At 35.5% G+C, this 20,416-nt stretch overlaps 2 protein-coding genes and 1 long non-coding RNA gene across 3 annotated transcripts; 1 reads left to right on the forward strand and 2 right to left on the reverse strand.

The window, feature by feature from the left end:
- Nucleotides 1-1,150: 1,150 nt before the first annotated feature.
- LOC123713389 (zinc carboxypeptidase A 1-like) lies at nucleotides 1,151-4,216 on the reverse strand. The gene is made up of 6 exons (XM_045667018.1): nucleotides 4,058-4,216; nucleotides 3,963-3,996; nucleotides 3,799-3,898; nucleotides 3,513-3,608; nucleotides 2,503-2,715; nucleotides 1,151-2,251 (listed from the first exon to the last, which is right to left on the reverse strand). The coding sequence occupies exons 1-6, from the start codon at nucleotides 4,092-4,094 to the stop codon at nucleotides 1,640-1,642; spliced, it is 1,092 nt and encodes a 363-aa protein (XP_045522974.1). The 5' UTR covers nucleotides 4,095-4,216; the 3' UTR covers nucleotides 1,151-1,639.
- LOC123713388 (carboxypeptidase B-like) lies at nucleotides 4,184-17,155 on the reverse strand. Its single transcript, XM_045667016.1, has 7 exons — nucleotides 17,001-17,155; nucleotides 8,154-8,208; nucleotides 7,654-7,866; nucleotides 7,248-7,329; nucleotides 5,421-5,571; nucleotides 4,999-5,159; nucleotides 4,184-4,815 (listed from the first exon to the last, which is right to left on the reverse strand). Exons 1-7 carry the CDS (start codon nucleotides 17,026-17,028, stop codon nucleotides 4,201-4,203), a joined length of 1,305 nt encoding a protein of 434 aa, XP_045522972.1. The 5' UTR covers nucleotides 17,029-17,155; the 3' UTR covers nucleotides 4,184-4,200.
- LOC123713390 lies at nucleotides 14,992-15,758 on the forward strand. Its single transcript, XR_006754176.1, has 3 exons — nucleotides 14,992-15,116; nucleotides 15,288-15,374; nucleotides 15,618-15,758. It is a non-coding gene; the product is annotated as an uncharacterized LOC123713390 (long non-coding RNA).
- Nucleotides 17,156-20,416: the final 3,261 nt, after the last annotated feature.

Here is a 20,416-nt window from a genome sequence, read left to right on the forward strand (position 1 = left end):
TATAAAAGACTATTTTTATTGAATAAGTAGTTTTATATATTTCTTGTCAGCGATTGTACGATTCACCTGCGATCAATAGTGTTATCACCACTCAAAAGTTTATGAAACCATTGTACTCCGCTTATCTCCTATCGATACGGCAACGATGATAAAAATATTCATCATATTTTTATATAAGCTATATAAAAGCTTAATCATTCAACGAATATGTAGTTTTGAAATTTTATATGTAATGGTATTTAAACAATCATTTGCGTTATTTATTTATTTAATCGTCGATTATTGTTCTCTTTGTTGTCCCGTTTTGGAAATTTGGAATAAATTCGTTTTTACCAGCTAATTTAACATAAGGCATTTATTTTCAAATATATTGACATATAGAAGTGATTTCGTGTTTTTTAAGTATAACATAACGATTAGTAGGGAAAAATTCTAAATACTGTATAGCTTTTACTTCATAATATATGAATCAAAAAGGGAAACTTATCGTGTGAGATATATTAAGATTTAGAAGTATTCCGGAATATAATTTATAACTGCGTTTAAACGAAAGTATTTTTAAGAATTTAAATACTTTATATTACACTTGCTAATTTAAGTTCTAGGAATCTTGAAGAATTATCTTAAGATATATCCATCACGCAACGAATGAAAATAGTAAATTTGTGTTAATTAAAATCAGTAAGCCCTGAGAGAAAATAAATGATATAAACTTCAAAAGTGAAAAAATTACATAAATGACACCAAGTTAAATGAATAATTTGCGGAGACACAGACGAAGTGGCAAAGTTTAAATTTTCTATTTTACGCCTAATAAACGGAATGTTTCAGCAAAGTTATCCCAGAATACAGCGGCAAATTTATTGCCAAGTCTCTCGGGTAATTAGAGCAAAATGCTGCAATCTGCGGGTTTTATTAACAGTTAATAAAATTGTAGACCCGAGCAGGCGGCGTTTCCCAGCGCTCGCAATGCCTTGCAACCTGTTGCCGACGGAACCGCCTTCCGCCCATTGCTCCAAGTACTTACCTTCCGCCCTACACTTCCTCGCCAGACTAACTCGCTTCTGAAACTCTTATACTATTTCTTACCTCATCCATCTTCTTGTGTCTTCGAACGGAAAAAATACACAAAAATAATGAACAAGAAAACTATCAAAACGAACTTTAATAATGAAATACTGAATAAATTAAAGAACATACAGAAAACGCACAAAGTAAAAACGCGAAAAATGAAATTTGTAATGTAAAATAACGAACGAATAGAAAATAACTTAGCGCGTGCGACGGCAGAGTTATCGCGATGGACTACTGCTAGAGGTGTCGGGAAACCCGGCCTGCCGCCGCCGCGGCTGACTGTAGAATGGCAGCGGGCTGAACAGCCACGGGCCCCACCCCTAACGCAAGCGCAAACTCCATCCACCACCGCGCATGACCGACATCCTACCCAAAACTGGATAAGTGACTCCTACATCGTAGATATACCTATATGTACTACATAAATGTTGCATTATATAACAATTTCTTATTTTCACATCATTAGTAATGTTGGCCTTACTATTTCTTTTATAAGTGTGTTAATATTTCTCTAGTTAACAGGCTAGATACAGTTTTACAATATTATGGCTGAAATTATGTAACACTAATAACTAGCACGTCTTAATTTCTCGCTGGCTACTATATTATAGAGCTCCCTTATACCAATAAAATAGCCATTTCGCAAGGAGGATTCGTAACCTTTAGGGAATGTCTGAAATTTTGACATTATGCGAGTAGTAGACTCAGGAAAGACACGCATTTCGTAAGAGTAAATTATCCCGAGTTTGTTGTACGCAAAATCAACACTATGACCACACCGCGCCTCGCCATTCATATCAAAGATACTTGAATTTAGAAACCATTGTATGTTTCCAGCTCTTTGGTTTATTTTTCCTGCAATTTCTTCTGCTGTACTTTGTGATTTTTCAAGGTCTGTTCTAGTCACAACTTTACTGGCAAATGGGTATAATATGGAATGCCCATCGCGTCTTATTGATACATAAGCTTTGAGGTCTTGTTTATATTTTGCTAAGATATTGCTTATGAATTGAGTCTCATTTTCGGATGCGGCTGAAGGCCCTCGATAGTTGGATGAGAAAATATTATCTGATGCTGGGCAAATGCTCCAGGAATCGTCGAAATTCCGACTAATATCCACGCCGAAGGTTAGCTTATTCTTTAAAGGTGTCCGGTTTTTTTGCCATGGCTCCATTTCCTGAAATAGATTAATGGAATGATGTTTAGTATGTCTACGTATTTTACTTTGTTTTAAAGAGGGGGGGGGGACTGGTAGGAGATTTACCTGATGTTCCCTGTTCCATGGACAATCACAATGCCACAGGGCTTGTGATTGAAGTGGTGAGCTCTTTTTTTGAAGGATTTTAAGTCGGATAATGGGAATACTTCAGTCAGCAGCTAGTTCCACATAATAGTGGTTAGTTAAAAAAACATAAGCAATATCCTTACACATCGGATATATTCCTGTCCATCTGGGTTTGTACAAGGCAGAATCACCCAAGTGACCTTTTCCATCATTTCGCTATACTCTTCACACGCAACGATCTGTTCTATTATAAAAAGAGCTAGCATCACAGGCCCAGAACCAGCGTCCTGACCAGCCTCTATCACGATTACAGGTTTCGACTGTCTTTCCACTTCGTTTGAGGTATTAAGCACGACCTGAATACGAATAGGATGTTAAAGCGACGGTATTGTTACATAAAGTACATTTGATATTTTTTTATGAAAACTATGTCTCGTAGGAATTAGTAATATTTATTTTATTTATTCGATTTACAGCTTACTTTATTGATTTACTAAATATATACATCTAAAGTACTGTATGTACTTAATCATTCAAATTAGTAGAGGAATATATAATATATATATGACCTGCTACTTGAACACATTTTTTTGACATTACTTATTTTCCAGACATTATATTTCGAAATAGAGATCTAATATCAGAGATCTATTTTACATTTATAGCAACCATTCTAAGCTTTTCATTTACTAATCTGTTTGATTAATTTTGATAATCGAGACGGTGATAAGTATTTATGATTTACCACCATTTTGCATGTCGTAACATTTACTGTCAAAATCTATTATAATGACATCGAAGGGACTACTCATATTTGTGCGTGAAAACCGATAGTCGTAACAGCCGAAGACGTTGTTATTAAGTACCTAATGATTTTACCCGCCGGACCTTTGATTTTTGTCAATGTAACCGGTATTTTGTTCTTAACGATGTCGTCGTAAACTATTTTGACTGTATCAACTTAAGGAAATATATAAACATACGCTAGGCACGAAGCAGAATGCAAAGATTTCGTTTCGTTTCCTTTACTGTCAAGTGCTATTTGTGTACATAAAAGGAAAGATACCCAGCCGCGATTAGGCGGATCTCCTGGTCAAGAATGGGACTGTACTAGGCTGCTGACCACTTGATTAATAAGATAAAATGTACTTACTTCATAAAGCGTTCTACCCTCAAACGTGGCATTTTCCTCGTGCACTTCTATAGCGTGTCCACAAAATTGCTTGAGAGCTTGCAAAAATACAATTATCTGAAAATTTTGTTATGCTATATTGCTTCTGTGAAATAACTAATAAATATATGTTATTTTAAATGCCATAACCTTTTTATAAATAATATAAAATAGTGGTAAACGACTTAGAAAAAAGAATGTTATTTGATCTTAAGTTAAAAGTTTTGGTATTTAGTTAAAGATGTTGGTAATAAATTTAACATCTTACGGTACTCCCTCCTATGGCTACATTCTCAACACACGGATCTTCATTATCATCTAGAAGGCTATTTAGCATTTCTTCATAACATGGTCTTAGATTTTTGCACCTGATAAAAATAATTTCAGTAGGAATGAAATGGAAAAAATATTTCAAACAATCATTTGTCTTACCCACAATGTGCTGCGATTACTATATATGAATATCCTTAAACAAAACATTATCATTAGTAATGTATAATATATCAGATATTATAAATAAAACTTACCTAGTAAACTTAATATAACAGGAATATAATTCTTCATACTTCAGCTAAAACCGTTCAATTCATTTTATACCAATATACTTTATATTGAAATAATAAACTGCGACAATATGTAATAAAACCAAAATACACTTTCTCAATATTTATTACACATTGTAGTCAACGTCAAGGTTAAATGCTTTTCTGTGTCGCGTCGGGGAGAATTCGTTTCTTATTTGAGCTCCAAACTCCTTAAAACCTTCGTAGAATTGTGGGAGAACTGTATGTAATAGTCGTTCAGGGAAAAGAAATTCATAGCCATCAGTTAGTTCCATGGTGTAGGAATATGGTACTCCTATTGCTCCAAACGCAAAGTCATCGCTACCGCCCGCAGCTGGGTACCATTTACCAGCGCTCATCACCCTGAAGGGCTGGCCTCCAGCTTTTTCCACTGCGTCGGAAACCATCTTCGCTAGGGAGTGAAGCTTCTGCCATTCCTTAGGCAGAAACTCGCCGGTGTAACCCCAGGGATACACCAAGTACTGTCCGTAAGAGTGCAAAGAGACATATAACTTTATCCTTTTCCCATACGTTATCATAACGTTACGGACCATTTGTGTCTCTGGCTCGGAGAAGGGTTTAGGGCCGGCATAGGTCTCTTTGTCGCAAGGGTTTTTAGATACCCCACTAACTGCCCATTTGAAGCCAAAGTTCCTATTTCCATCAACCCCAAAGCAGTCCAGCAATGCATTCTTGGACCTCGTCTTCCTCCATAGACGATTCTGTAAATTAATAGGTAATATAAGGCAGCTTTATTTTTGTGCTTTTTTGTTTATTGCTTTTTTTTATTTTGCTAATACAGTTTTAAAACCCAATGAATTTAGATAACACTGTCTCATATATTAATTCCGTCAACAATTTATCTATTCATAAACTATTATTGTGACACATAAGCGTGATCTTACCGTTCTGCTGGTGCGAGTGAATTCATAACCATCTGGATTGACGACAGGCAGTATGTACCAATCTACTCCATTCAGTTCGTGTGTTGCCTCCGGGTCACTGACCAGTCGATGAATCAGGTACATGGCCATGGCGGGTGCAACCCATTCACGAGCGTGAATACCTTGAGGATATAAAATTTGAAATCATGTTCTGCGATCAAACTAGAAGGTCAAATTCTACATAATGTAATTATTTATTCGTTGATGATACAAACATTCATTTAGTAGGATAGAGATTTTTATATCTACATAATGCCTCTCATGGTAAACTCATAGTGCAAAGTATTATAATATTATTATATAAATCGTGTAAAATGTTGAATTTATTTAACAGAACGCGTCTTGTCCATGTCTAATTAGCTGGTTACGGTGGTAATAGTTACCTCCATCGATAAATATGATCGGATTGTTCGCATTTGGATTTAATGATATTTTCGCCAATTTCATTCGTCTGCCTTGATAACTTGATCCCAATGTTGCGAGTTTCAGAAGATCGGGATGCATCTTCGCCAACATCTCCAAATGCTCTTGCATCTGGAATTTTAAGCATCTACAATAACGTAACGTAACGTAACCTTATCAACCATAATGAGCCTGGACTGTGTGTCTCAACACATTTTTTCAATCTGAAAGTTTAGAGCTTTTAGAGTCTGAACGCTTTTTAAGGCAACTTCTGCCGCGCACCAACACTATGTGGAACCAGCTGCCTACTGAAATATTTCCGAACGAATTCGACTTAGGGTCCTTCAAGAAAGGAGCGTAACACTCGCAAGGCGTTTGGCATTGAGAGATTGAGAGTGTCAATGGGCGGCGTTACCACTTAACATGAGGTGAACCTCCTGTCCGTTTGTCTATGAATAAAAATTAAAAAAGAGATTCTCTCATTAAATAAGCATTGTTGGTCTGGACGGTTCAGCGTGCGACTCTTATCCATGAAGTCTTAGGTTCTATCCCCGGCTGTCCTCTCATCCCTGACATACGCCGGGGCTCCCGTCAGGCACAGGAAGCTGATCACCTACTTTCCTATTAGATTTATGAATGATCATGAAACAGATTTAGACATCTGAGGTTATCTCGTCAAGTTTGCAATTCTTGCAGTTTTATCGATCCTTTTTTAAAACAAGTGAATATAAAAAATAAAGTAAATTCGAGCGAATTTACAAATTAATTTTCGCCTGTATTTTTTTTATAGAAATGGAGAAGATATATAGCTGTGGCATTTGCATAGTGTATATAATATATATGTGTATTATTAAGAGTTTTACAGGTATCGGGGTGACTGAACAACAGCAGACATTCCCTAGAGGAGGATATAGGATTGTTTTACAGTGTACGGTCGGTCGATGGTAAGAGTATAACGAATTCTTTAAGTAACACGAAACGAATCGATTTGCGAATGATAATTGCTTCAGCTAATCAAGTAAGCGAAACAAAAGACTGTTGCAATGTTGATAACGATAATGCGTTTGAAATTCATTAATTATTTCAATTTTAGAGTAATTTAAAAATTTGTCGTTTAAATCATTATTTTATTTACATTTGCAGATTTTGAATATTGAAAAAAATATTCCCGAACTTGCTATTGCTGTTATAAATAAATGTCTGGATGTAGTATATTATTTTTTTAATGTAGGAAAATCAATTTATACACTGCCGCGCAACTTTTGAAAGTCCCCCAATGGACCCCTATTTACTATAACCCAACAGCCTCATATGCGGGCCACGTTAAAGAGAAATGTATACCTAAAATATCATTATAAAGAGGTGTATTTTTTATTTTTGCAAATAAATTGCTACAGGACAAAATTCTATCAATCGAATACTTTATCTCTGGTTATCTAAGACTCCGGAATAGCCTGATAGTATACAATATGTAATATCCGATATTAATTTTGGTATTTAACGTATTGCTCAAAATAATAAACGGCTCAAATATCTTTACTCTTTGATGTTCCCTTTGTAGTAGAGACTCTTGGGCCGTGGGGTTCAAAGGCACGGGCGCTCAATAAGGTGGCGCCTGATAGATACCAGGTGACTCACGAGCTGGTCCTTTCCTCGTATCACATATGTATCGCAATACAGCGATGAATCTCCACCATTCTAGAGACCAAACGTTTAATTTTTTTTATGTTTGTAATAATAAATTTTTAATTATTACTATGTAGGGTAAGAAGATCGTAATATTATATAACTTTTTGTCTTGGACTTACTGCTCCATACGAGTGATATTCAAATACATTAAAACTTCGGAATACTCTTCGTCTCGGACTTCTTTCAACGGCCTCAAATGATCTGAAATTATTTAAATAATTCAGTAATGCAAGTGACTTAACGTATGAATTATCTATACATTATTATCTAAAATCCTGGTTTTAAATTATTATTATTTATTGTATAAACACAGAAAACAATATATTAGAGTTACGTAATTCTACGTCTATATAATTATAATACCTTTTATGATTTAGAGTTGAAATTTAGTCCTAAGTATGACTCCCGTATGTTAAAATCCCATTTTGCTTTTATTATTACTTAACAGTAAAACTTGGCTCTGAATATATTTATATCCTACTCAACAAAAGTGGCGCTACAAACAAGATATTTTTTTAAACATACCTGCCATAATTATCCTTAATATCATATGTAATCCCCTCTTTCTCAACGAAGTGTTTTATCTCTGTCAGTTGTTCTGGATTCAACAAAATGTCTGTGGTGTCATTTAAATTTCTACTTCTTTTGAGAATATCTATTTTTGGTACGCCATTCTCAATTTCTCGCAATGCTTCGAGTTGTGATTTTGTATTGGGGTACAGTTTTATTAACGTGTAGCTAAAATTGAAATTTACATATAATTATTCAGCCTATGTAGCAAATCATTCCACAGGCTTGTGCACAATATTGTAATAATCATAATTTGAAAATAGAACGTAGAAAAGTGTTCAATGAAGCGAATTGTATCAGTCTGTGGTTCATTAAAAAGCCGCGAAAATTAAAAAAAAACAAATATATTTCCGATAACATTTAAATATTTTAATATATTATCCCATTATTTTAAATTCACTCAATTTTAACAAATAATTATAAGGTAATGAATGTAAAATAAAATATTATCTTACTTGTCATATTTATTGTCTTCCTTGCCACCCACTTGCAAATACAACGTGCTGACACCTAAAGAATTAAATAAAAATTATATACCGCGACATAAATTGCATATAATAAACAAAATATATTTATTTAATTTTGACTGATGAGTCTTCATAGAGTGGTTATACGGTGTCTAAGCGTTTTTTTTTATTTTTACTTTAATGACTAAAAAATATCAAAGCTTTTACAACATATCATTATATTTAATATAAATAAATATTAGTATACTTTTTGCTAACTCCGTAATATAATTAAAATGCCTTATGTAAAATATCCCAAAGATTAAATTGTTTGATAAATATTATTTAAGATTAATCCCCTTTTTTGGAAGACGCAATGGCCAACATACATAATTTATTAATAGTCCATAAGGTTTACATGACTAAATTATAGTTTAACTTAGAATAAAAAGGAATACCCATCTCTAAAAGTTAACCAAATTTAACAAATAGCAAAGTGAACCCTATAGTGCCAATGGGCCGTGGTTTCTCCTTAAAAGAGCCTGGCCAACAATCCAGAAGCCTCATCTGATGTTAACGTAATCGTGCTGATAATATTTACAAACAGTTTTTTCCGCGTACTAGACTATCTAAAGTTAGTAATTCTTTTTTGGGAAAAAGGTTACTTTTCTTTAATAAAATCACAGAGGCTCTTTTATCTCTGCCTTTTAATAAATTTAAGAAATGTATTTAAGAAAAGCGATGTAAATAGGCTTACTATATTGTTAACGATTATCTAGTTGATAAAAGGGCCTGGGTCTAGTGCTAGGCTACTTCTAATTAATATTCGATATTTGTTTCAAAATAAGTGTTGTTTGCCATAGTGATTTTGTATAACGATTTGCTATTTTAAAAGAATACCTAGAGTGTTTTACGCCGGCTTTTTATCTCGGCCTACACCCTCTGTATTCTTTGCCGATGAGTGGGAAGTCTACCGATTTAAATTTAATGACGTGGAATAAGTGATACTCATATTTTATATTGCATAATAAACATATTTTATTTTATTCTATACAAATTATGTATATTAGTAACAAACTATTGCCAGTTTTAAAATATAATAAATATATTTTAAGAATTCATAATTATTATCTATGGTAACATTTTTATTTTCCACAAATTCTCAATCTAAATATTATTTTGTAATTTCTAAAAAGTCCTGGATAAAGCTTTGTTATTTGACGACGAAAGGTTTCCTACAGTTATAAATAAAAGCAGACATTTAATTCCCTGTAATGGCGCAGGCTTTAAGGCGTTTAAAAAATACTCCATTAATGGCGGAATGTTTGTGACTTAAATATCTGAGAGCATATTTGCGTAGAAACGATTCTTTAATTTGTGGTGACATTTATCGTGTTTCCTTGGCTTCAAGTAATTGAGGTTGCTTCTCCGGATTTTATAGGGAACAAATGTGTATGGTCTGTCCCACCTTCGCACGGTTTTTATTTAAGTCAAACATTTCTACAAATAGCCTAAATTAAAAAACATTTAGTTTATAAGTTTACTTGTTACATACGAATCCTCATTATATACATGAACAAAACTATAGCCAATACAACCCTATCTACAGATTAAGTGAAGAAATTGTCAATTTTTTCATTTTATGTGTTATTCCTATATAAATGGCATATTACATATATTCACTATGTAGTAGTCAAACTTGAAGCTAATTAATTTTAAAAAAAGATTAGTTTTATGTACCGCTATGAATGATGTGCTAAACAGTGGTAAGAAAATAGAACCCAAGAACAGAGTTTCCTCCGCTTAATAGAGACTGTATTGTGTTATTGGACATGTATGTTAAATATCCCGATTAGAAAATTACATATAAATCTTAAATTAGGGTAGATCGTAATGGACCGAGATGTCTCTATGACGACAATGTGTTTTTAAAAAAAATACCTCTATTCTATGATAAACTGTACTACAGATATTATCTTGAGTATACTTTTATCAATAACATACCGATAGAAATAACCGTTAAGCGAGATCATGCCCAGGAGGATTTTTTTGGCGTCGGGACGTGACGACCCCATCGCCCACTGGTGAAATAACCTGTGACAGAGGTTATTTCACCAGCGCAATCAGTCAATCCCTTCCTAGTGGGAGTGCCATGCTGTTGCCTCCTGGCTTCAGCCAAACGGGCAGGCACGACCGGGGCAGTACCACTGTCTTTCAGAAAACCGGCGTAAAGTGATACAAAAGGTTCGCCTTCTTGTACTCGCGTTTCGTGCGGTGAGAAAGATTCCCGGAGCCCATCCCCCCCCCCCCTCTACAAGAAATATGAAGGTGCAGAAGAAACAGAAGCGTCTCTGGGCGTCTACCACCGGGACACTCAGCACCCGGTGGTGGACGCACAGGCTGCCCTTCGTATTCTGGGGGGGGCAATTCTCCGCTCTTAAAAAAAAAAATTATCGGTCTCGGAGCAAACGGAGCAATCCAACAAAGGCACCCCCATCCACACTCGCCGTGGACTTCACAAATATTAGGGGGCTCAACTCCAACATCCACGCTGTCCACTATCATTTAGAGACTGCGAAGCCGGCCTTGCTCTTTCTTACCGAGACTCAGATTTCCTCCCCGGCTGATACTTCTTACCTATCCTACCCGGGGTACAAATTGGAACATTCATTTGTGCCGCGGGCTGGAGTTTGCGCGTACGTCCGAGAGGATATCTGTTCTCGTCGTCTCGGGACGCTTGAAGGAAGGGACCTATCTAACCTCTGGCTGCGCGTAGACTGCGATGACCATCCGCGAGTCTACGCATGCCTGTATAGGTCCCATAGCGGAAATACCGAAACTGACCGACTCATTGAGCACATGCAAATGGCTACAAATTCCCTGCTCGAAAGAATTCCTACCGCTGAAATCGTGATACTTGGCGATTTTAACGCCCACCATGCCGATTGGCTCGGCTCTGAAACCACCGATCACGCGGGAAGATCCTTTCACGACTTTGCTTTAGCCTACGACTTGACGCAAATGGTCCCTGCGATTACGCGAATACCAGATGTGGATGGTCATAAACCTTCTTTGTTGGACCTTCTGCTGACTTCACATCCGGAGACCTACCAAGTCTCTGTTGACCCGCCATTGGGTTCATCAGATCATTGCGTGGTACGGAGCATTGTGCCGCCCACGCGCCCTTTACGGCCTAGCTTTGCGGGCTGTCGCCGTGTGTGGCACTATAAGTCAGCAGATTGGGACGGTATGCGGTCTTTTTTTGCGTCCTACCCTTGGGGGCCCATTTGCTTTTCGTTGAATACTCCGGATGCCGTCGCTGACTCTGTCGCTGATGTGGTCCTGCAGGGCGTGGAACTTTTTATTCCATTCTCTGGGGTGCCGGTCGGTGGCAAGTCCCAGCCTTGGTTTAGGCGTTCGTGTAAAGAGGCTTTGCGCCGTAAGCGTGAATGCTTTAAAGCCTGGGCAGAAGCGGCGATATCCTGTGATGCGGCTATCGGCGAACGTAAAAAAGCATACAATTCAGCCTCTCGGTCCTTCAAACGGGAAATCGCTAAGGCAAAGTCAGAGCATATTGCCAAGTTTGGTGAGAAATTGGCCCACCTTCCTTCGGGAACTCGAGCCTTCTGGTCTCTTGCCAAAGCTGTCCAAGGGAATTTCTGTCAGCCCTCTATTCCACCACTGCATAGGGAGGATGACTCACTGGCCCATACTGCAAAAGAGAAGGCCGATCTTCTAGGCTGTCTCTTTGCGTCGAACTCAACTTTGGATGATCAGGGGAAGGAACCACCGACATTATTGCGGTGTGATACTACGATGCCTGAAGTTACATTCCGGCAACGTGCTATCCGTAAACATTTATTTTCCCTGGACATCCATAAGTCGAGCGGGCCTGATGGCATCCCACCAATCGTACTTGTGCTCCTGAGTTGGCTCCGGTCCTAACGCGCCTTTTCCGGTACCTGTACTCCCTCAACACTGTTCCGAAGTGCTGAAAGACAGCTTTGATACATCCGATCCCTAAAAAAGGCGATCGCTCTGATCCGTCCAACTATCGCCCAATCGCAATAACCTCCTTGTTCTCCAAAATAATGGAAACCATTATTAACGGCCAGCTCTTGAGGTATCTAGAGGGCAGCCAGCTGATTAGCGATTCTCAGTACGGCTTTCGTCGTGGTCGCTCAGCTGGTGACCTCCTTGTACACCTTACACATAGGTGGGCAGAGGCAATTGAGTCCAAGGGGGAGGCGCTGGCGGTAAGTTTGGACATAGCGAAAGCCTTCGATCGGGTGTGGCATAGAGCACTGCTCTCGAAGCTTCCAGCCTATGGGCTCCCCAAGAAATTATGCAACTGGATTTCCAGCTTTCTCGCTGATCGGAGCATTAAAGTCGTCATCGACGGAGCATGCTCCGACCTTAAACCCGTCAATGCTGGTGTCCCACAAGGCTGTGTCCTATCCCTGACCCTGTTTATTCTGCATATTAATGATATGTTGCAACTTAGCAACCTTCATTGCTATGCGGACGACAGCACTGGGGATACTTATTACACGGGCAGGGCAGGTATTTCTCGGGCTGTTGTTGATGAGAGCCGGAACAAACGTGTGTCTGAATTCGAAACTCTTTTACGTGGAGTCTCGGACTGGGGTAGACTAAATCTAGTCCAATTTAACTCCAAGAAGGCACAAGTATGCGCGTTTTCCGCTAAAAAAAACTCCCTTTGTCGCTACTCCACTCTTTGAAGGCACTCTGGAAGGGAAGGCTAAATTAGCCTCCAAAAAGCTTGGTGTGCTCAGCAAGGCGAGACGGTACTTCACTCCGGGCCACCGCTTGCAACTCTATAAAGCGCAAATTCGGCCCCACATGGAATACTGTTCTCACCTCTGGGTGGGAGCTCCCCAGTACCAGCTCCTTCCACTAGACCGTATTCAACGAAGAGCGGTTCGAATCGTCGACGACCAATCACTTTCCGTGCGGCTTGATCCCTTGGCGTTGCGTAGAGATGTTGGGTCCCTCTGCATCTTCTACCGCATTTACCATGGGGAGTGTTCAGAAGAGTTGTTCGGTCTAATACCCGCAGCTGAGTTTCATTATCGGACGTCAAGGCAAAATACAAAATACCATCCGTATCCACAACTGAGCGTTTTCTAAGGCAGTTTTTGCCGCGCACCACCACTATGTGGAACCAGCTGCCCAATGAAGTATTTCCGAACCAATTCGACTTAGGGTCCTTCAAGAAAAGAGCGTACCAATTCTTGAAAGGCCGGCAACGCACTTGCGAGCCTTCTGGCAATGTGAGTGTCCATGGGCGGCGGTATCGCTTCACATCAGGTGAGCCTCTTGCCCGTTTGCCTGCTATTACATAAAAAAGGACCAACAGCTAACGTGCTCATGTATGATATGAAGATGTGTTTTATTATTATTTCTCGACACTTGAACCCAAGACTAACCACTAAATAGTTAAATTATTACAGTGCGATTATGATAATTATCTTTCTTACGTGGTAGATGGATGTAGATAACAAAAAAATATATCAATATCAGACCCTAAACCATTATGGGGTGGAATTTCCTATCTGGCTTCCATGGACCAATTCCGAACCAATTGATATCATTAGAGCCGCTCTTTGATCGTATTCTGAATACACGATAATTTCGATTTAATAAAGTTGGAATTTTTCCTAATAAATTAGCTGCATTTCAAAGCGAAGCCGACTATGAGTTATCATTTCATCAAATATTAATTTATTATCTGTACGAATCACAGATTTAATTATTCTGTGCATTTGTACTTCTTCTGTACATTTTTCTGTAGTTATTGAAATTGACAGATGAATTTTGTTATATAGCTCTTGTTTAAATTCGAATTTTGAATATCTTACTATCTTTTATTGTGACGTTATTGGCTTTTGATACCTTTAGCTTGTTATGTCAAATTATACTAAAAAGAAAAAATATAGTAGCAATAAATACTAACTCTCGTCTAATCTTCTATACTCCTCATTATTAATACTTCAGGAAGTAGCACGAGCAGTACGGAACAATTATTTCTTATCAGTGTAATCGGTGGTCACGGGCGGTGGAGCGCAGACGCATGGCCAGCTAAGATATTTGCGAATATATTGTGTGGTTATGAATATATCCAGATTTTTTTTTCTTTTTACTTTTGCAGCAATATATTTATCGTCGCGTAATGGCTTAAGATTATAATTAGAACTTGGTTTTAAAGAAACATGGCCTAAGATTTAGAGTAAAAGACTAAGCTCTCCCATAAGTCAAATCCAATAGTTTTTGACTTACAGAAGTAGTACTTAGTCCTGAGTGTTGACGGTATCTTACCCCTATTTTATAATGAGAAATTGTTGTCTTTTGTTGTATGTATAGATTTTATTGTCATGTAATAAATATTAATATATATAAAGAGACTACTGTGGTCTCTGCATTTCTATAGTAATTGTTATTATTTTATCATATACAATATATACGTTACTTCGTGTGCCCAAGCTGGGACTAACCTTCTAAAAAGGATACATATTGATATTGGAATTGAATTAATATTGAAAGAGCTTTATTTCTTATTACATAAATATATTTCATTTACATGAGAAACTTAATATGTATATACGAGCGAGATACACGTCGCCAATAGCCGTCCCAATTTTAGTCTGCTAGGTTCACTCTGTCATATGTCTTTAATGTATGAATTACATATGTTTACGGCCCTTTTTTATTATCCGTTGACAGAACTGACACAAGTTCTATTATTTGTCAGTCAGTGCCTATAAGTTGTAAATTATTTTGTATTCTTTATTATGTTATTTAGATTTTCCTGATTAATTTCTTATATTTTGTATTTTGTTTAGTGCGTAATTTTCATTTGTTATGCATTCTTGTTCGATGTTAATTATTAGGACAGGATTGTGTTTTTTATAGAAAAATATAAGTTGAGTAATTAAAATCTATTTATAGAAGGTAACTATAATGTGATATGAATAGTATAAAACTTGTGCTTATTAAGATTTTTTTTTAAATACGTTCTTATTGCTTTTAGACACAAAACAAAGCTTTAATTAAACATATTGTTAATGAAATCATATATATTATGATTATTATGTTGGTTATCCAGTAAACACATTATTTCAGAAGACAGCCTTATAGTATGTATAAGGAGTAAGAAAAGAAGAGACTCGCCCTTTGCATAGTCACAAGTACAAATTGCCTCGGTCGTACGTAAGAATATAATTTGAAATACAAAATATAAACTACTAAACTAAACGCACGCTTCTTTTTAAATACGGATCGTTTACCTGTACAATGTACATACAATATATACATCCAAATGTATGGGACTTGAAACGGTTGACTAATTTTAAATTATTATTATTAAAACCGAATTGAATTGTAATGAATGAATTTATGAATCAGGTCGATTGCCTCAACTTTTAACAAATTTAAATTCCGTGTACCCACTAGATACCGGATGCATCCCATCAACCATTTGTCCCGCCTTTCAGAAGAACGCATTTTGGACAAAACACACCAATGTCCAGGTGGAGCAGTCTTATAGGCGAGCTAGGTCTGGATTTATTTATATATCTTATATAAAGGATATCTATAATGTTCCTTTAGTTTCTATATATTTTTTTCGTTTTTATGTTTGCCCCTTAAATCTTGTATTCTATATTTCTTATATACAAATGTATGAGTGCGCCGAGCTTTTGTAAATTAATAAACAATATATATATACAGGGCGTCCTAAGACTATAGGACATCAAAGGAAAGTACCTTAAATATCGTAAATATGATATTTTACTAAAAGAAGACTTTATTTTGAAAAGCAATATTACTGTATTCACTAATTTTCTTAAAATTACGTGTTTTACTTAATTCCTATTTTTTTTACATTTTGAACAAAAGAAGAATTTTTCACATCATAAATACGAGTACATAGTTCCAGTTTAGTTTTGAAAAAAAGTGTAGATCGGATTTAGATGGACGGATTTGGATGGATGGATTTATTTATAAGAAAATGTTACCAAAATTAGATCTAATATAATATTATTTACACGTGAAAGGATTATATCAATTCTAAATTCAAGAATAGTGATATCGCAATAATATCCATCTCGAAGGAGATATTTCATAAAGTGGAATTTAGTCGAGTGGAAAATTAAGCGAAATATTTGAAATAGGCGTCGTAGAGATTTTTATCCTAGAGCGTTGAGTTATAAATAAAATTAAAAAAAAATTGACTCCCTTATAAATAATATAATGATTTTGACCGACACTAAAGCACTATAAATTGTTAATTTACCACGGGATTAGCTTTTTGTACAAATAAATTGAGAGAAGCGGTTGTAAACACAACAATTACAATATTGAAATTGAAAAAAATTTATTGACTTTGTTATGGAAGAGCTAGAAACCATGACATAGGGTTTTTTTACTTTAAAGGGTTCCTCGAATCTTACACATTGTAATTCATTGTTATAAGGAATAAACATTTTTTATATTGTTCCATAGAATAATTTAGTAAAGTATATGAACTTACTATTCTTCAATTATATTCTAATTTACTATCTGTTTCAATTATTTTTGTAGGACAAAAACTGGTGCACAAGTTTATAATGTTTAAAATTGTAATACGGTTTTTTTTGGCACAGGTCATGTTCTTTTGACCATACAAGTAGCAAGGATATATTACGTTCATAATGTATTAATTCAATTGGCATATTAAAGATTAATTGTTATTATTATTATTACTAATTATATTATAATATTTAATCAAAATAATTATTGGTCTATAATTCGGTTTTTCTTCTACTTTTTACACAAAATCGATAATAAAATACGTACCCAGCAAGAATATTAATCCGTGAATCATTTTTTTTTAAATTAACTGGTTTAACACTGACAAATGTATTTTTTAGACCAATCCGTGCGCTCACGTTAGGCTGACATCGCGCACTGCGGTATGTGCAAGCGCCCGCGCAGAGAAAGGCTTTTACGCCATTTCTCGAACAACGATCCTTATCATTGAGCTTCTAGGATTATAGGGCCTATTTAATAATGTGGAATAGTAAGTTTCTATTCCTTTTTTCGTTAGATAGCAACGCTGTGATGTTACTAAGGTAACCCAGATTAATGTATTCTTTGTGAAATTTTTCAAACACAAAAAAAATTGAATTCTGCTCAAAATCAGCAGCTCTCTAAATAAATAAAGTATGTACAGATTATTATCAATAAATATTATAGTTCCATAAAGTAGCTGGACGGATCGAAACTCGTTTTAAAAAGTATGTCACAGTACCACTATGTGATGTGAACTAGCGCAGACAGTATCAAACACAGAACAATACTAATAGAGCCTATTATGCGCATTAATCACAACCTAAAGCTGGTGAGCGCCGAATCTCAGGGTTTAATGAACCGTGGCGACACTGATTGAACGAGGCAACACCGAGGTATGTTGTGTTCCGTATAAGAAGGCAATGCCAGAATTACTTTGAATAGAAATTAGAAATCTAATCGTAAATCAGAATCAGAACGTTGGTTTTGGTTACACAGATTATGTTTCGTTTTAGTTTTTCTTATTGTCTATGTACTTGAGTCCAGTTTTATTTGTGTAGCTCTGTGGTAGTGAGCATAGATTAAAACATATTTTTTAATGTGTTTATTTGTTCCATTTGTAATTTTTTGCAATACAATAACAATTATATTTACATAAAACGGTACTTTTATAACGGCTTTTCATTGTTAGGTGCTGAAGACATAGTACAAAGCTTAGTCCCGCTATATCCTTATATTGTAATGTTTATTTCTGTACATCATTATCGAGAAACCAGTTCCCGCCTTTACGATGCCGTTGAAACCTGAATCGCAAAAGGATATCGACTTCGAGACATTATTTTACTTACTCTTATTAAAACCATAAATGTCAGTATGGTACAAAACAATTAACTCGTGATTTTTATATTTAATAAAATATAAAATTAAGACTTTAAAAGTAAACAAGATATATATTTTATTTTCTTTAATGAAAATAAAGTAATTATGAAAGTTACATATTCTTTATAGTCACACATACCATCTTACAAACATGCACACACACATAAACACATACGTTGGGACAGCACACGAATCTTTATATACATTCGGTTTTGTAATGTTTATAAAAGATGTTGGCGACCTAAATAAAAAGACGTTCAAATATTATGTATATTAGTTTTTATGTATATGCGCTTCGTTATTGGATAAATGTATAAGATTAAAATATAATTAACATAAGATTATTCCAACCCAGTTACGCCATAATCTGTAGCAAGGATTCTGTGAAACGGAAGTCCAGAGATACTAGCATTTATATTAATTAATATCGTATAGCTAATAAATGTTGTTACTTCGGAAATACAGCTTCCTCCGCCGTCGCATTAGATCGAATATTTTAATAACATGATTTGGCAGAATTGCCGTTAATGAGAGAATTACCGTTTTAAGAAATGTCTGTTATACCTTGCCCATATATATTATGTGAAAATATATATTCAGGCTTACTAACACGTTTGTAGACAGATTCTTCGAAAACTAATAGTCATATGGGATGAAAGTATTTTAAATCAGGTATTTTCAGACTACAACAGCTCTATGAAAATCAGATAAATCGTTTTCACGCAGGGACGGAACAGATAGTTGAAGACCTGGTGAACTTCGTACATATATTTGTGTCAAAAATTCATACAAAATGACAAAGAATTCTTTTTCTGAACTTCCACAAATATATCAAAATCATAATTAGCCAAATCGGTCCATACATTCTAGAATGTACTGAGACAAACGAACTCATTTTCATAAATAAATATAAGATTATTATAAGATGCTTATTATTGACATTTTCAGAAACGAAAGAAGATATTATATCCTCAAGAATCCGCTACTGTAAGCTGTTAACGACCTTGCTCGCATCTTTAGTGACTTTTATACCGATTCGACGACCACCACTTAGTATATGAGGCGGCCAGAAAGTCCAGGTTAGATACCAAGTGAAGCATTGTTTTAAGCTGAACAACTAGGCGACGTTTACCAAATAGCGAACTTTTAAAGGACTGACTAATCGTGAATTGTATAAGAATGAACATCGAAAACATTAATGACCTTAAAACCTTCACTTTCTTCATTCTATTTTATGTATGTTTGTATGCACAACAGATGTAGACAACAATGTTTGCGACATACTTCTACAGGACAGTAATACATTGCTGGTCGTATGAATTTTACGATTTAAAAAATTGTGGTATTTCTATAATTTTTACACCTACAATTTTTATTGTTTTTTTTTTATATTTATAAAAACAAATATTTTTCTTTCTATACAAACTTTATAGAAAAGCAAGCAAAATCTATTTATAATTTTTCTAGTAATTTATAAAAGATTGAAATTAATCTGTTTACTACACTAATTATATTTGAATATTTTAAAATAATTATACGGTAATGTACAGTAAACAATATATTGGTGCGTAGAATGATACAAATGACTCACGCGTACCAAAGTAGAGAAAGTGCTATGATATTTGCCAAATATGTTAGGATTATTTTCGCTTCGGTTACGTCAGAAAATCTATTTTTAAGTTCGGTATTAGACTAGTGGTCTAGCTGGCATTTAAGCATAGTGGTCGAGATTCTTAACGATTCGGAATGGCAAAATTCAACATACTTTTAACATACGGGCAGTCTCAGCGCTAAATTTCCTATAAGAACCATAAATCGAGTGCCAGGCAAGTCATCCGCTCGATAGAATCAGCGCTGAAATGTCTGCCATGCCCTATGACCTATTGGGAAGTTACTAGACTACATTCTCATACTATGTCGCTTCCTAGGTATATAAGTTAGATAGTTTTAAAATAAGTATGAAATATATAGTTTTTTATATTAACCCAGTCTCACTACGCATTGCATTTAATAGCTTCAAGTTACAACCAATTTCTAAAAAAAAACGTTGACGAATAAAGATTTATGGAGAGTATACTATCATCTTCTCGCCCGATCTATGTCCTTGATTTGAGAACCGACAGCAGAAGTAATCATTTAACTGACGTTTATAAGTATACATTAAGTTAACTTTATCAATAAATCATGTTTGAATTTTGATTAGGTCTAGAGTCACATAATTGATTCATTAATCCGAATCAGTGTATTACCTTTAATGCACACAAAATAATTAAAACAAATCTTATAATATAATAATTTAAATTTAAATATCATTATTCATTATA

This window comes from Pieris brassicae, chromosome 8 (assembly GCF_905147105.1).
Source record: "Pieris brassicae chromosome 8, ilPieBrab1.1, whole genome shotgun sequence".
Lineage (NCBI taxonomy): Eukaryota > Metazoa > Arthropoda > Insecta > Lepidoptera > Pieridae > Pieris > Pieris brassicae.

What these genes read in the sequence shown, in the direction of transcription:
- LOC123713389 (XM_045667018.1), bottom strand. Translation starts at nt 4,094, where the DNA reads ATGAAGAATTATATTCCTGTTATATTAAGTTTACTAG. An exon ending in GTAATCGCAGCACATTGTGG is followed by an intron (nt 3,899 to 3,962) that starts GTAAGACAAATG and finishes TATTTTTATCAG; the next exon opens with GTGCAAAAATCTAAGACCAT. An exon ending in GACAGGAATATATCCGATGT is followed by an intron (nt 2,252 to 2,502) that starts GTAAGGATATTG and finishes AATCTATTTCAG; the next exon opens with GAAATGGAGCCATGGCAAAA.
- LOC123713388 (XM_045667016.1), bottom strand. Translation starts at nt 17,028, where the DNA reads ATGATTCACGGATTAATATTCTTGCTGG. An exon ending in GAAGACAATAAATATGACAA is followed by an intron (nt 7,867 to 8,153) that starts GTAAGATAATAT and finishes TTTCAATTTTAG; the next exon opens with CTACACGTTAATAAAACTGT. An exon ending in ATTAAGGATAATTATGGCAG is followed by an intron (nt 7,330 to 7,653) that starts GTATGTTTAAAA and finishes AAATAATTTCAG; the next exon opens with ATCATTTGAGGCCGTTGAAA.